Source organism: Protopterus annectens, chromosome 6.part1 (genome assembly GCF_019279795.1).
Source record: "Protopterus annectens isolate FY-2018-M chromosome 6.part1, PAN1.0, whole genome shotgun sequence".
NCBI lineage: Eukaryota > Metazoa > Chordata > Ceratodontiformes > Protopteridae > Protopterus > Protopterus annectens.
The window spans coordinates 126,562,847-126,581,026 of NC_056738.1; the positions used below are offsets into that span (position 1 = coordinate 126,562,847).

An 18,180-nucleotide genomic window follows, 5' to 3' on the forward strand; every position below is an offset into this window, starting at 1 on the left:
GTAAGGTTATTTGGGTCGGGCTTATGTTTTCTGATTCAGCAAACTCAATCTGAGGGAAGGAAGGAGATGGAGGGGCATTATGGGTAGGGGAGGAGCTTGGAACTTGGATCAGATGCTGGTGATGCGGCCATCTCAGATCCAAATACCCACAGGTTGAAGCCAAATGAAGTACAACTATTCAGATGGAACATTATGGTGAGTACATAACTTTTTATAAGCAGCTGTGAACCACCACCAAACTAACAAATCCAAACTATAAGCCACTAAGTTTTTAATAAATACTTTTATTCAATTTCCCCTTTCCTGCTTGCTGACCGTCAGCCCTTTCCGATCAGTCTTGTGCCTGCTCATTACTCTGCTGGGGTGTCCCCAGCAGAGAGCGAATGGCTGAGCAGAGTGGCAGTCATCCAAGCAGGCAAGGAGGTGTTTGTGCCCATGCTGACACCCCACTATAGACATTCTGAATACAGCCCTAACCTCACCCACTGGTGGCTGACATTGCACCTACATCATCAATAGAGCCTACTACACCCTTTCCCTGCATGTGCTTGCTTCCACTAACAAGTTAAATGAGCTACTGTTGCAGTTTGATAAGCCAAGCCCACATCCTCAGGTCCATGGCTGCATATTTGCCACTTGAAAGCTTCTGCTTGCTTGTGATGAAACAGCCACCAGACCACAGCTCTCTCCTCCCATTGTAGGTGAGCCAGCAGTTGTTCAGTCTTACCCTCTTCTGCCCACCTGTTCTAACACTGAAGTTGTTATTCTAATTCAGACTTTATGGATTGTAGTCAGATCTTAATTACTCTACGACAAAGAGCTGGGGCAATTCTAATATGCAATTAAGTCAACAAATATAGTTTAATAAAATAAAATCACATAAAATTAACTCAACTGAAGTCCTACTTGCAATTGCTGTCCCTGGGTGCTTTCCTTCACACAATACCATACAATAGACAAGGTAGTTTTTATTTCCCTTTCAAAAAACAGCAAAAATTTGCTGTTCTTTATTTTTTTTCTGTTCAGGTAATGCCTCAAGTGGTTGCAGTGATCCAAAGTGTGAAATATTGCTCGTTCTTCTTTCTCATGCATTGGGAAGAAATCTGGTAGTTTAATGTAGTGGTTCAAAAATAACATCAGAAATGACTTTAGGCATGAAAGAAGGACACATTCAAAATGACCAGTTCCACAAAACAAATTCCTGAAATTCTGCTGCAGTAGTAGCATGTCTTGTCCAGATGTTATGCTTGATGTTAGATGTTGTCTCAGAGATATGCAAAGTGAAAGAAATACTAAGGCATTGATCAGCACTACCACGTTACTGCTATATCCGGTGAAGATATAATCAGGCAGTACTGGTTTTGTTTACTTTCCAAGGTGTTCATGATTCTGAATCAAACAACGAACAACCACAGGATATGGATGTTGAAAGGCCAAGTGCAAGGGTAAGATAGTTCTTCAGGATGGCAGTGCCAACTCATCAAATTCCATCTGCAATCCAACAGCTTATTTCATGATCTTCTTTTAGCAACATCTTTAAGTAGTCCAATCAAATATGTTATTGCCCCTGCATGCCTTTATATTGTACTCTGGCCCTCTAGAGTGAATGCAAATATACAGCTGTCCTTAACACTGAGTTCTGCCACTGCAAAGTTAAGAAAATGCTGACTTGAATGAAGAAGAGGCCTCTTTCAGTTTGGGATGCCTGTCTCTTACCCCTGGGACATAGGCAGGGCAGCCACTGGGCAAGATCCCGGGGAGGGAGTTTGAGGGAAAAAAAAAAGAAAGAAAAAGAAAATACTAATTGACTGGAAAAGAGAAACAAAAACAATCACTTTAAAGTGAACTTCAAGAAAAGCAGTTATGGAAGCAGAGTCTCAACAGTTTAGAAATTATTCTTCTCATAACATGACTGGATTAGCAGCCCTACATACCCAGGTGAAAGCCTACAAGCACAAAATGATACCGATAAAGGCCAGAATTCCACAATGAGCACACACTGTCACATATGCATTGTAACAAGTAACTTAACTGAGAGCAGACAAAAAGAAAATAATGGAAAATTGTCTATATTGATATAATAAACACAAAACAACTGCTGAGGTAAAGAAAATTGCACGTCTAAATACTATGCCTCCAAGGCATCTAAAACGCAGTTGATGACAGAACAAAAATAAGTATGGAGGGGGAAGTCTGAACACATGTATAAAGCAGAGATGTCAGCTGAAAGAACTGTGGTGGATGGCTCCAGTTATAATGTCCCTGGTTATGAAACTTAATAGTTTTGAAAGTATTTTTGTCTGCAAGGAATTTCCCACAAGAACTTCACAGACAGTAGCAATAGAGGTCAAGACTGAACAGAGACACCTCAAAAGATCTGCTCCGAATACTTTCTCCCTCAATCAAGTACAACAGAATTGTTTTACCAAATGCATTCTGCTAAGAAAAAAAACAACATTATAAAGTGTAACCTTGTTTGAAACAGTACAGACAGAATGACAATGACCTACACATTTTCAGAAGCACTTTTCATAGGTAGGTACTAGGCTATTGGCCCTAGGGCCTATATAAGCCTAGCCAAACGGTACCCTGGCTTTCGCCACCCAAGAAAATTATTTTCCTGTGCCCCTGTCGAGCAGAGCCACAGAAGTGATACCCGGGGTGAATTTCCTATCTCCCATCCAATCATCAAGATTTTTCTTGAAGAGTGCTAATGAGGAATTTTGTTTGATATAGATAGTTAGTTTGTTCCAGATTATGGGAAGTCTCTGGGACAGGAATCTATCCATCCAGCATGTTCTGTTTATTGTGGTGACAAGGTTTAGGTCCCTAGAGCGTGTAGCTCGGAGGGATTGGGATATCTTAAAGTAGAGCATATCCAACAGCTCTGGGTTGGACATAGCTTTGTATGTTAGGCAGAGATCGCCTCTGAGTAGGCGATATGCAATAGAGTAAAGCTGGAGTTTTTTTGAGACGGTCGGCGAAGGGCATTTGTTTGAGGCCAGTAATCCTCTTTGTGAGGTATTTCTACTGCCTTTCCAGTTGTTGTAGATGTCTTGTGAGTTACATACCAAAAGGGGCATTGTACTCTATAATGGGTCTAATGAGTGAGGAGTAGAGGGGAACAGTGACCTCTTTTTTCCTGAATGAGAAACCTTTTGTGATTAGGTGTGCCAAGTAGAAGGATTTCCTTACTACTGTGACGATGTGATTATCAAAGGAGAGACTACTGTCCACCTGTGTCCCAAGGTCTCTTATCACACTTTTGGTGTTAAGTAGACTACTGCCTATGTGGTAGTTCATGGGTACAGAAGTTTTACCAAAAGGGATGACGATGCACTTTTTGGCATTGAGCTTGAGGCCATAGCTTTGACACCAGGCATCTGTCTTAGTGAGGCCCTTTTGTAGGATGTCCATATTGTTAGGAGTTTTGATTATGGCTCCTAGTTTGCAGTCATCTGCGAACTTCATTAGCCAAAGACCTTCTGTGTTAGCCTGTACTTCAGAGACGTAGATACCAAATAAGAGAGGACCCAAGAATGAACCCTGTAGTACTCCACTTGTCACTGGTCTGAAGTTGGATTTGAAGTTTGCTACTTTCACAGTGTGGGTTCTGTCAGTGAGCCAGTTGGCAACCCATCTTGTGACATAAGGATTTATACATAGTTTAGTGAGTTTATCTATAATTCCAGAGTGGGGGAAGGTGTCGAAAGTCTTGGCGAGATACCCTCATCTACACAGCTTTGGTGACCGCTTCAAAGAAGTCTATCAGGTTTAGGAGACATGATCTGCCTTTTACAAACCCGAACTGGGTGGGGTCCAGAGTTTGGAGATTACCAATGTCATTGTTTATAAGTTCCATGATGATACGTGCCATAGCCTTGCAGACCAGGCTCGTCAGGCTAACGGGGCAGTAGTTCCCGGGGTCTGTGGTGGCTCCCCCTTTGTGGAGTGGGATAACTGTCGCTGTGCATCACTCAGTGGGCACAAAGCCTGAGGGGAGGCTGTGACTGAACATGGTACTTAGGTGGGGTGCCAGTTCGTTCTGTAGTTCATGTAAAATTGAAACCTGGGATGTTGTCTGGTCCCATGGATGCTGTGTTCTTGGCTTTGGATAGAGTGTTTTTTACCTGTGCAGCTGTGATTACAGGAACTTTGCATTCTTCCGGTACAGAGATGGGCCCTTTAGGGGATGAGAGGGGGTAAAGTTAGCATTGAACCTATCTGCCAGGATGTTGGCAATATCAGTTGGTTCTGTATATTTAGTGCCATTGTGCTGCAACTCAGAGCAGATCTGAGAGTTGCCATTGATATTCTTCACATAGCTATAGAATGCTTTGTGGTTGTCTTTAGAATCAGTGGCAATTTTGTTTTCGTAACTAGCTTTGGAGGATTTTATGAGGGATCTCAGCTTCTTACTGAGGCTGACCAGGCAGTTCCTCCAATCATGGGATTTTACTCTTTTTTGCAGCAGTTTCTTTCTTCTGTTGTAGAGTTTGTTTATGGCAGGGGACCACCAGACTGGCTTCCTTTTTTTGGAGGATAGCATCTTGGTTGCGTTAGGGATTGCATAAGCCATGCACTCGTATAAGTGCTCATAAAGTGCATTTGTGTAGGATTCAGCAGTCGTACCTCTGTTGTCCGTCAGTATGGGTGATGTGAAGTTTGCCACTTCTTTCTTAAGAAGTGTGAAGTTGGCTTTGGAGAAATTTTTTACGGTGGTTTCCCTAATGGGGGCGGGATGTGGATGTCTAGGGTGATTAGCTTGTGGTCGGATCTGACCAAAGTGGAACACCGGTTGCCCATGTTGGTAATGACCTGGTCTAGGGTACTGCTGCCCCTTGGTGGGGTGTGGATAAGTTGATCCAAGGCGTTGGAATTTATGAATTCCAGAAAACGTTGAGCACAAGAGTTGGTACACGAGTAGTTTTCCCAGTTAATAGTGGGGTAGTTGAAGTCACCCATTATTAGGGTGTTAGGTTGTACCCTAATATTTTCCAGTGTATCAAGAAATGAGGAGTGGGAATCTTGGGGCATGGTGGGAGATCTGTAGCAAGTTACAATTTGGATTGCAGTCTTGCCCAGAGTTAGCTGCACTTAGATAATCTCGGATGCATTATGCTGAGCAGCTAGCCTGGAGGTGTGGATATCCTTAATGAATATGGACACACCTCCATCTTTAGTGTTTCGGTCCAGGTTAGGTGGTCAAAAGGTGTGGTATGATAGCCTGGTAATGCAGGCGTACTCTCTGGAGCTTTGAACCACGTCTCTGTCACTGCACAGATGTCGATGTTCTCCATTTTAAGGACTGCCACGAGTGAGTGCATTTTGAGGTTTAGACTTCTAGCATTGAGTAGCATTACCCTCAGATTTTGCTTGCTTGTACCTGTTACGGTGGTGAACTTGTCATTTGAACCTTGCCTAAAAAGGGCACTATAGGGTTGGCAAGAGCCTTAGCCAGTATCCAGAATCCCAAGGGTGACAGGTGCAGGCCATCTCTGGCAAAGCATCGTGGTTTGTCGATCATGTCATCCCAGGCAGACAGATACTGGATCAGCTTAGAATGACACCAGAAGCTTAGCCAATTGTTGAAGTCAATCATTTTGTCCTTGTACTATGGTATCATTCTGGCTGATTGCAGGATGCTACTCAGGACTAGGGTCATAGCTGCCTGGGCTACAAGATCGGACAGCTCCTCCATGTCGTCCAGGGAGGTATGTCTCAGGTCATTCACACCAACATGAACAATGACAGAGTCATATTTGTACTTGTTGTGGAGTGACCTGAGTGCATGCGTTATGTGGCGGATCCTGGCACCTGACAGGCAGCTGACAGTAACTTTCTCCTTGTTTAGCCTGGTGAGTGGAACATCAGTGTGCCTGACTATAGAGTCACCTATGACTAGAGTGTTGGGTACATTGTTATGCCTTATGGGCTGTGGTTGAGTGGCATGCTGAGTTTGTGGGCTACGTGTCATTTGGGTTGTGTGAGGGGTGGAGGTTGCTTGCGTTTCTGCTTTGGAGGTCCCTGTTGCTTGGGTAGATTTTTATTGAGAGCCACTGCGAATGGAGGTGTGTGTTTTGGTAGTGTAGGTTTTGAGGGACTATGTGATGAGTGTGGTGTGGTGCAAGTGTTCACCTTCTCCTCTTGACTCTCTAGTCCAGTCTTGGGTGAAGAGAGCTTTGCTTCCAGTTTGGCTATATAACTGCATCTCTCAGAGGTTGTAGTGTTGTGTGGTAGGAGGAGAGGGTTGTCTGTGTACATGAGGCAATTGCTGCATTGCCCCAAGATGCCCAGATTCATCAGGTAGACAGGAGAAAACACCGGGAGCTGACCCTTAGACATGCCTGGATAGGTGCTTATTTATTAAGTACTAAAAACTGTTTTCCTCTAGACAAGTGAGGAAAGTTGAGTACTGTAGTAATGTGTAGCTTATAATGAGTTCTGAACAAGTGCTGAGCCCAAAGACACAGATTTGAGTGCTGAAACTAAAAGACTGGCTAGTTCTAAGAAACAAAATTAAGCTAGAAGGCTTCCCTCCAACACAGGAAAGGCAGGAAACAAGCTTAGTTTTTTTTTTTTTTTAATAATTAAACAGTTCTATCAAAAGTCTGATTTTAAAACATGTAACTGCATGAATGCAAGTATAACTATGCTAGACTAACTGTCTGTGATTCACCAGATTTTAACTACCTAAGTAGCCAGATACTTGAATTCATTTTTTATTTTAAATAAAATGACCTTACAGTGGTGCAGAGCTACTTTCAGGCAGTGGTAGCAGCAACTCAAAATGGCATACAGTTTCAAAATGTCAGTCAAAAAAAATTAGAAAGGCATGAAAAAATGTCAAACTCTCATGCAACTACATTATCTCAGAAGGTGTAGACATAAAAGGAAAGATAGAACCTCAAACTACAAAACGGTAAAAAGAATTTAAAAAAATCATAGAAAGGTCTTATTTTGAATTACTTAAGAGCAAAGTGGCAAAAATAAGGACGTGAAAATGTGATATCTCTTTTTAAATCCACAGCAGTTCATTTATCTTTTGTAGGCTGTAGGAATCACATGTCTTGCTATGTTATAATACTGGAAATGAGAGAGGGAGAGACATAAACACTCCTAATAATCACAAAACTTTTTTACTTGTAGCATTTGGAATGCAGACATTAGTGACAATTTTAACGTCAACATCAAATAGTATGCAGCTGTTTGCACTAAGCACGTTTATAGCTAATGGGGTGGGGTGGTTATTAATGATGTGATGCTTCTTCAAAATGAATATTAAAACCTTGTCTGTCAGTATACAACTTACTTTGCTCACTATTTTCTAATATTGGGTAAGTATGCATACAATAATCATTAAAATAATCACAAAGCAACATTAGGTTTCCATTTACAAATGTATTCAGTTTTTATTTCCCAAATCATTTAACAGCCTAATCTTTTGAGTCCCATGAAATAATCATTTTTAAGATACAAATACAGCTGCCCCACACTTCCAGTAATTGTATCATATGCGTCTCAAAATTCTGTAATCAGCATCCACCAGGTGCCATATCACATTTAGCATACCTTAGTCAGTCAATACAGACATCCCCAAACACACCAGTGCTGTTTTTTGTCAAATGTTTTATTGAGTGTAGACATCTGGAGTACTGTAAAACATGCATTATCTGAAGGTTCAAAAAGAAGCACTCTACATTGTCCTCACTGTCAAAAGTGTCAGGCTTGGCATACATGATGGAGATTAATGAAGTATCATGAGAGTAATATGGTTTCAGAAACCCTCCTACAATTTGGATTAGGGCCCTAATCTTCAAAGGAAAGCTGTTAACATTTAGTGAGCCAGCACTTCCAATAGTGGTGTCTTATTTAATTGAAAAACCAAAAGGAACAAGGAGTGGTAGATTGTCTGGAACTGCATCCCAGGGGCAGATGACTTCCATTTACCGTCGATTCTTCTAAATAAAAAAATGCATGTTTGCACAATGACAGAGTTCACCGCTAAGCATAAAATTCACTTCTTCTTGGGCTGCTGAGGTGTGTTAAATTTAAAGAAGATAACGTCCCCATCTTCCACTATATAATTCCTGCCTTGTTGTCTGTATTTTCCAGATGCCTATAAAGCAAACAGAAAACATATATTTACTACCACATATAAATCAACTGAGTAGTCAGTGTACAATCTATCTCCCTGTTTTGTCTATGTGTGTGTGTATATATATATATATATATATATATATATATATAAAACTACACATACAAACACATACATATATATATTGTACACACAGTCATCATGGGCCTAAGCACTGTGAGCACTTTTTTATTAATTTGTAAACTTTAATAGACAGAACACTCACACAGAAAAACATAATTCTGAACTGAACCTAAGATACACAAACCCTTAACTGGCTTTTTATTTGTCATACTTAATGAGTATCAAAGGGCCAGGCTTAAAACTGTAGGCCAGTAATTTATTTTTCTTATCAAACATGACATCCTGATACTTGACATGCTAATACCAGTTTATAAATTCTGATTTCACATAGTTTATATTTAATTAAAAGACATGATGTTTCTTTAAATGCTCCAGAGACCATTTAATCTTTTTTTCACAGCTATCAGAAACACAGTTTGGGGAAAAAAATCAATGGCCATTTGCGAATCTCGAGTATGTATTAAACAAGACACGTCTAACCAGTTCATTTGCACTTGAAAGCAGCCATCTGTAGAAGCCAGCTTTGCCTAAGCAGATATGATTGCTAATAATGTGATATCCCTGTAGACTACAAAGCCCACACAGAGCTATTTAGTGTACAGTTCATAGCACTGACATTAAATTAGATATGCTGTACTGGTGTTAGACACACATGCGTGCTCATGTGCGCATGTATACACAAAAATCAAAACATCCAGTTTTATAATACGCAATAGAAGTGCTTTCCAAACAGCTCAGCTCAATTTAATCTGCAAACTAGAGTGCTATGAAATCTGAGCATAAGGTAAAACTATTTTTTTTGTTGGCTACTCTTTTACATTTGCGGAAATATACAAATGCATAGAAATTAAATCATGCACTTTCATGTTATTTTTAAACATAATCAACACAACTAATGTATTGCATTTGAATTCTAAAGCACTAACATGCTAGATGTGACTTAGAAGATTAAAAAATATTTTCTCCAGCATCTATCTTTGTCTTTCACAGCAGTGACAGCAAAATGTATCTGTCTTCTCATGTGTCCCTAATAACTGTACAAGATCTGCTTGGCACAGATGACCATTTTCAGAGACAACTTACAAGCTCTGAAGCATTTATATGGTGAACTCAGAACTGCAGATTATACAGAGGTGAAGGCTATAACAATCAAGCTTGGATACTTAGAAACTACCTCATTCACAGGTCATAAGTCAGTTGCACAAAGTTACCAGTGAAAAATGTTATCCTGACAATATGTGTAATTAACACTAGTAATGATACTTCTTGACAGATGTGAGTGAAGTATGCTAGCAATAATCATCTGTAAGAATTAAGATAAACTACAAAAATAATTACAACAATGAAGCACTGAGTTAGAACTGCGATGAGAAATGAAGTCCATATTCTCCCGCTTGTGTTCATGTCAAACAGAAGCAATTTTTTTGCAAGAAAAATGGAAATAATGAACCATCAGCATTGTTTAGTAAAAGAACAGCAGTTTTTGCACATATATAATATCCGCTGCCCTCTAGCGTCAGTAAAGAACACTAATGTTCTGACTGCTGACCTGAAAGATTACAAGCTTCATGATTCTCAAAAGTGAAAGACATGTCTTGATTTAATCCAGTTATTTTAAAATGGGCTTTAAATTCTTTTCTTTCTTTAAAGATTCCACTTCAGCTTGCTGTTTGCTATCATTCACGTTTATACAATTAAAAAAATGCAAGCAGTGATGTACTTTCTAACAGCACATCTACTAACCTTGCAATACAGACATTTCTTAAGACAGAGCCATTATTTTGAAGTCTGGTATAAATTATAAAATGTCAACCAGCATCTAGATAAGAATTATCAAAAAATAAGGCCAATGTTATCCAATGTATAATGTTGTCATTCAAGTTTTTTTTTTAAATGCAAAAATCCATCTACTCATGTTTTATACTTCAGTTCGGTGTTATATAAGACTTTCATTTGTTTAAATGAACTTTTTGACATGTACTCCTTCATAGAACATTTTAGTTCAGTGCAGCACAAATGCTATCCACGGCACAGTTATGACAAAAAGGTAACCTTTATACAGCTAGATCTTTTAATGCTGACATTCTGTCTTGGGAGTTCCTTTACCTGTCTTGCCTTCAGTACCAGAAATTGTTAATTCTTTCCCAAGTGTAAAAGCTCTGCACATCTGAGGTGGCTTTTTCTCCTATAAAGGAAAGTGCCTGCCAGATCTACTTATCACAAGAGACTTCTCTTAACTGAAAAAAGCTTAAGAATCTAGGAACAAAAAAGCCTCACCTTGACAGATGCTTCAGAACCTTCTTCTTTAAAATCTTCAAATTTCATTACTTCAGCCATAATGAACCCCCTTTCAAAATCTGTATGGATCTTGCCTGCAGCCTGAGGAGCCTTCGCTCCTTTCTGTCAAGAAAGTGATCCAAAGAAAATTAATTGCATTTAAGAAGATGGATTACAGTAGAGATGTGTCCTATTTGATACTGATCTTAGCTTTTGCTGAAACTTTGCTTCATATCAGTTAAAATGTCATGTGCACAATCAGCCTGTCTGCCACTGGGATACCTAGTCAGATGGCTGCTCCTAATACAGATAAAGTGACTCCAGCTATCAGGGCACAGAAGCGTCTTTTCCTGAACATGGATCAAAGTGAATAATGATTTCAGATGAGCTTGTCTTGTTTTGCTGAAACTAAAGCCTGATCCTGTTTGTGGGGCCTTATAGATTGTAATAGCTATAACTGAGGTTAAGACTTACAAAACCGTTTTTACATCTACAATGCTTAACAAGGCAAGTTATTCTAACTTTCAACTAAGTTAAACATTTCTGCCTCACTTTGCAATAGCAACATTTTTTTTTCAAAATTAACTACAGAGAAAACGGAACAAAAAAATTAAGATGCAAATCAGAATTAATAACCTACTTTGCAAATTATTTTCTCTGCATCTGAACTAAAAACAGAATATATACTTCTTATTTTCCTGTAAAGTATAACACACAAATGATCATGCATTAATACATTTCAATTTCTTCACAAAAGCAGCTCAGGGTCAATGTACTTTATGCAAAGTGGCCTGTAATTCATAGCTATAATCAGTTACAGTTTTTAAAGTAATTTAATTTGATAGAGCACTTACAAATACAACCATCATAAATCAAAATGTGGGTTTACACAAGAAAAGAGAATGTTATACTGTAATTGCCCCATATGTTAGATTACAAGGACATACATTTTACACACACATCCACGGGTGAAAATCTGCAAGATAATGGTAATCCAAAAGCTGCTTAATAAAGCATGTTAAAGTGTTAAAGAATATGACATTGCAAAGTGCAGTTTTTATAATAAAAGATGTATTGGGTTAATATAGCTGCTCAGTGATGCTTACCTGACAAAATCCTCCATCATATTAAATCAAGCTACTTGCAATCATTCTTAACATGAAGCAGTATTTATTATTTTCTGGGGTGCATCACATTACTGAAATAAGTTGCTGTCTTTGTTGTCTACATGTTTTTTTCTTCTGAAAAACCACATAACACATTCACATATGATTTAACACATTTAAAAACATGAATAAATTATTGACGACTGAAATGTAAATGTGTAACTATGTAGCAATTATAAAATTAAATCAAGACAATTCAGATATTAAAGGGTGGTTTAGTATACATTTAGAAATTAAAAATACCAAAAATAATAAACACATACATTGCAAATAAAATGCAGATCTATGACTTTATATATATATATATATATATATATACACACACACACACACATACATATATATATATACACACACACACACATATATATATATATATATATATATACACATAACAGATGTATGCATACTCTAATACACCCATACATGCGCTTATTGTTCTGCAGAACACTGACAAAATCTTGCCTCATGTAAGAAAAGCAAAAATTACAGCACTATAGCACTGGCTACTGGATATTAAATTTTCAGTTTATAAACAAATTCAGGTTTTGCACTTTTGCATTTCATAACAAATGTCATACTTACAAGTATGACTAGGAAGACTTGCAACTCATCCATATCCCACGGACAAAAAATATAAGTACACTTGTGCATATTTGTACAATTAGAGCCCGCACACACACACCCACACCCACAAACCGCACTTCAAGTGATATGTGCAAAAATATGCTGACTTTCTAGATAGAAATGGAGTGCGGGTAAAGGGTGAAGAAAAACTAAACCACAACCCAAACTCGCAATTACAGAATGAAATGCAACATCAATTTCTCCACAGACAAACCCAGTCACACAGATTAAGCACACACAATACTGGACTGTCTTATCTCTGACCACAGGAGGAGGGTAGACAGATTCTACAGGATGAAGAAATTCAGAGTATGTAATAGGCAGAATCAATTGTTACCTGCCTCAATCAATGTAGCTCCACTTTCACTGTTCAGCAGCTCACAAATAATTAAACTTATCCTTGACAAAAAACTCATCTGTAATGACTAGCTAACCACCACCATGACAAACTTCAAAGTCGGTGATATCAATCTGAATTCAACAGTATGGAACTGGATACAGACAGTGAATAAGTATGAATCGTACCCTGATGGTCCAAGCACGCACTTCATCTGGGCCTGCAGTAAAAAAGTATTCCAGCTGAAGAGCTGCAAAACCAGCTTTAATTATTTTTGGTAAGGCACTAAAATAAAAATAAAACAGAAGCTTGCATGTTATCTCATGTTTTTGCAAAAGGAAATCATTTCTAAACAAGCATATGCTGAGTTCAAATAACTACATAGAACAAACTATACGGTGACTTTCTCATTTTGAAATTAGCTCACAGCATCGAGTTTAAAAAACACCCCTTTTTGTTAGGCATTTTAATATTTAAAACAGCACAGAGGCAACATAACTAATGAAAATGTTAATACTCAAACTGCAGCGTTTCTTAGGTTTTTGTGTACACTGTTTGATAAAATATTCCATCCAATTCTTCCAAATGTCATTGTTTTAATTAAATATGCTTTTTACAACAGGTTATTACTATGATTATTCAAGAAAATAATGCCACATTTTCCTTATAGATCACAAAAGGTTTTGGGGAGCAACTGTGCATCTCAAGAAAAATATACATAACGAATACCTGTGTTATAGTTATAATTATAAACACAGTGCGAAGATGACAGATGACAGTTAAAAACTTAATTAGAAATAAATCTTTTCAATGTCTCATTGTAAAGAAAGGAAAAGATTCCCTCTTTATAATGGTAATTACTCTGTCATTTATTATTCTATCAGCACAAGCAATTAAATTACTGCAAGGAAATAGTTGATAATAAAGTGCAGAGAAAATGAATGCTAATTAACCTGTGTGTCTTTTTCTCTTCCAGATACTTCTGTTTCTCCTCATCACTCATGTCTTGCAACTTGAGTTCTAAGGCCCCACTGAAAGGAATGACCAAGGCACCTGGGTCATGGCTATCCACCCACTCTTTAATTTTTATCAACCTGTAGACAAAAAAAGGGCACAACATTATCTTGTGTTACATGCATGACTGTACCACATTCATTATTATCAGGTAGCACATACATATTCATAAGAACTGTACGATTTTACGATGCCATCTTTTTGTGTATAGATTTCCAAGGTCAGGACATTAACATGCAGAAATTGCTTCAGGTGCTTCAGCTACAATGTTTGATGGTTATCTACAGCTACCTTGATAGATAATCTGCATAAAACTGTGTAACATTTTTTTTTCTTGAAGTGCTATGAAACCACAACATGAATAAAAAGTTTTCTGGTGTATCTTCTGAAACTGAATTAGTGCTTTGAGTTGTACTGAACAGCAATGTCCTAATGTAACTCATAAAAATAATTCAATATATGTATAAGAAAACAAACGGCCAGCACTGCTTCTCATGACAAGTCACAAAACTAGGGAGAAAATGAAAATATAGGGTACTGCAAAAATACAGTGAATTTCCCTTGCACAATAATGAGCTCACCTATATTGTATGTCTTATCTGAAGTATGCATTTAATAACAGATAAATACTAGCAATATCAGTTGATCTTACAGGGTACACTACAGTAGGTAAAACAGACATAGAAATTCTTACTGTGCCTCATAACATGGCTTATAAAGTGTTATATTCTAGTGGTCAGGCTGCATACACACCATATGGCCTACATACAGCATCCTTGCACTGGGACTAAGAGGTGTCTATGCTTCCCAAGATCTCACATGCAAAAAAACATGCCAGATGAGAATGTTACAATAAACAAAGTTTATTAACAGAAGACCCTTGCTGACATGGTCTATAAACTACAAAACCACATCAGAGAAATACCAAAGGGAGGAATGATGGACTTGCTGTAGAAAATTCTATGCCAGGTAGAAAGGCTTGGGACTGGTAAGAGTGACTAGAGACCAGTTGCATAACAGTGACACTCTATCCTATCCTTGAGAGGACATCAGTAGATAAGTAGGTAAAAGAACAAGTAGAACACAGCAGAACAACAAAACAGGGTGACATGTCAGGGCAGTACTATGTTAGGCATATAAGAGAATTGCAAGTGATGATCCAAGAAGGTAGGATGAGCACTGCTATCACAGAAACATGGAACACTAACAAAAGGGGATAGGGCAAGAAGGTGCATGGGTGTAGCTGTTCAAGAATTATAGAAAATAGAACTACAGAGTGGCAGTAACACTTTACAGATGTGAGGACAGCAAGGAGAAGATAAACTAAAGAGAAAAGGGCTAGAGGAAGGGTCAGGGAAGAACTAATGGGTCAATACAGTGCATCAAGAAAAATATGAGAGATTACAGGCTTATAAGCTTAACAGCAGTTGCAGGAATGTTCATAAAGGCACTCCTGTGGGGAAGGCGTGCAGCACTTCTGAAGGAAAATAATTCCCAGGACAGCAACAAACATAACTACATGACCTGTAGGAGCTGTCAGTCTAACCTGATCCAGTTTTATAAATAGGTTACAGGTGAACTTAACTGCTAAGTATTGGGAGATGTGGTTTACCTGGACTTCAGCAAAACCTCTGACGTATCCTACTCTGGCAACTTGTATGAAAACTGGAAAAGTTGGGGAAAAAGCGCAACTGAGGAATTAGAGTGCTACATGGTTGAACAACAGGACACAGTGGGTTGTCAGAGACAAAGTCATGAATAATAACTAGTGGTGCACTGCACAGGCCAGTACTGGGTCCTGTAGAGTTTGGTGCGTTTGTCAAAGATATATAGGAGAGAAGATGAACCAGATCAACCAAGTCACTACAAGCAATACAGGATCAGGGGAACAGCCTGAGGAAAATTTGCAAAAGCTGACTAAGTGGGCAGAAAGGTGACAGTTAACGTTCAGAACAGAAAAATGCAAAGTACTGTACCTGAGCTCCAACAAAGCTGATGCAAAACATCAGCTGGGAGAGTGGAACTAATAGGAACAGAGCATGGAAGAGGGTATAGAAAAAGCTCTATTACAAGCTAGGAAAGAATACAACAAATAAAAACAACGTGTACATGTGGAGAAAAGTGGAATATGGCTATGGGACTTGCATTTTCTACAGATTTTATGATATTAAACCTATTATAAATAATATTTGGAGAATTATAACTTCACATGATAGGTTATCTAAGATGCTAGGAACACCACCAAAGTCGTAACAAAGAAAGGCAAGAGTCCTGAACAAATTTTCAAAAAACAATAACTTTTTGACAAAGACTGAGGTAAAGAAGTGGGACATTTAAACAAGAACACTGTGGCAATGCAGATTTATTGAACGAGGTCTCAGTTGCTATGTCTCATCCATAAAAAAATCATTAGCTCACTGGATATTTTAATTGCAATTCAGATTTTGTTGCTTACATTGCTATATACAGCAGATGTGGCAATTTTTACACAGGAAAAACTACTAACTTTAGTGAGAATTTATGAGCACTTTTAAGCCATCTCTAAGGCTGACACACTCAATGGACTATTCAGTCATATATTAGCTTGCTCAATGAATAAAATATTTTTGTTTTTCATTATAGACCATCAAGAAAATCATTTCAGAGAAAAAGATTGCGAGAACAAATTAGAAGTGAGAGAATTTTGGTGGCAGATTATTTGGAATGCCTTAGAGGAACCAAGTCTTAATGATGCATTGCATTTTAAATGTATTTTAAAACAGATGGGTTTAAAAGTTAATATGCATGAGTGAAATCTTTATTGGACAATTATCATGTGCTTTGTGACTTTACTTAAAATGAAGTAATGATCTTGAAGAATTTAACAGTCTGATAAAGTCTTGACATGTTATGCATTTGAGATAAAAGTGCTTACTGTTTTATTGTTTAAAGTGGTGTGACTTTAAGCAGGTTTATTTTATACAATACATGTGCAATAAAAAGTTTAAAATTGTTGTGGATGTGCTGCTTATTTTCCCTACAATCTTATTTTTAATGACTACGGTTTCATTTAAATGATATCAATTCATCTGAGATGGTCCCAAGAGAGCTCTGCTGAAATGGACTGATCTGTCAAGTTAGTGGCCTTCTGAAAACAGGACCGGAGCTCCAGAATGTGGCCAACACTGATAACCTCTACAACCCACTGGTCCTTTATGATGGTTCCCCTAGCCATGGCTGAAGACAGTCCTAGTCACAGTCAGAACTGTTTGTGGGCTTACTTGGAGTCAATAACATAGATGACTCAAACTGCACTACAAGGGTCAAGACTGGGTGACATCTAAGGACCTTCTCTGGCATCATCTTTTATCACTGGTCAGATTTAATAGAAGAACATGTGGACGTAGTAGAAGCAGGATCACACTGGCCCTCTGACTTGGCTCCCTTTCAGCAGGTCATCAACAAGGTCTTGAACAAACAGCATATTCCCAAAAGATGGGCATCCAAGATCTTGTTCCTTGACTTCTCCATGAAGGAGAAGGGTCTCACCCATATCACTTTACACAGAAAAAGTTTTGAGCCATCAATCCTAACCAATGCAGCAGAGCTATTAAAATTACAGAGAGATGCATGGTATAGCTTACAATGCAGGCAAGCTATGGACAGGGTCTCAAATCTTCTCCTTGAAACCGGACTTAGGCAGGTCTTATGGCTCATCTATTGTCTTCTTTTTCAAGTGCACATGAAAATGGAACAGACGAGATGAAAAGCACCCAAACCCCATTGTGGCAAAACAGCAGAACTTCTTGCCACACCTGTTTGAACGTTCTGTATTCCTTGATCGAAGGCAAGGGTGAAAAATGTCTTAGTCTATGAGACTTATGCTAGACCAAAGAAATCGGTCAGGAGTCAGTGTTTGGATGCTCAGCAAGTTGATTTACCCATTCAGTTAGCAGCCAATAAGGGACACATTACCATTTTTCAGGGCCACAAGGAAGAAACTGGGCATTTTTAAGCTGCTTTGATGGTATCTTTAATGAAAGGCCTCAAACAGAGTGACCCAGATATTCTTGGCTTTCCTCTCCAAAAACTCTACTAGGCACTTCTTTTAGGGAGTGGACACAACCCAGAGGCTAGTCTAAGCTGTTCTTCATCAGTTTGGGAGCATCTGTAAAGGAAGGATTACCCAGAGGAGATGCATATTAGAAATGGGCACATCATTCTTGTCTTATCTCTGAGATGTGGCTTAGAGATGCTTTAAATCCTTGTAGGATCATGGGGGAATAAATGACTATTATAATCCCCACTACCTCTGGATATCAGCTTGCAGAAATGTGAGGGCATTTGCAAATCAGCACTGGTGGATCTAGAACAGTCACTGGAATGAACATTAGCCAAAAGTAGCACAGTGCAGGAACAGACCTGCATCAGAGCTGGTATGGACATCAGACAGAACTTTCTAATGGTCCACTTCTGCATGAGTATATCAAATGCCCACCAAATGTCTGCTCGATGTCTAGGCCCCTAGGGCATCAGCCTCACAACGGGATGATCAAACA

General features: G+C 38.6%; 1 protein-coding gene across 1 annotated transcript in view; it reads right to left on the bottom strand.

Moving 5' to 3' along the window:
• Positions 1 to 7,386: 7,386 nt before the first annotated feature.
• OLA1 (Obg like ATPase 1) overlaps positions 7,387 to 18,180 on the bottom strand; it is a 1,233,063-nt gene continuing 1,222,269 nt past the window's right edge. Inside the window, exons 6-9 of the mRNA XM_044075354.1 lie at positions 13,582 to 13,722; positions 12,817 to 12,913; positions 10,499 to 10,621; positions 7,387 to 8,119 (exon numbers count right to left, since the gene is read on the bottom strand). Of these exons, the coding sequence (XP_043931289.1) occupies positions 8,018 to 8,119; positions 10,499 to 10,621; positions 12,817 to 12,913; positions 13,582 to 13,722 (463 nt within the window). The 3' untranslated portion in view covers positions 7,387 to 8,017. The remainder of the gene's footprint in view (positions 8,120 to 10,498; positions 10,622 to 12,816; positions 12,914 to 13,581; positions 13,723 to 18,180) is intronic.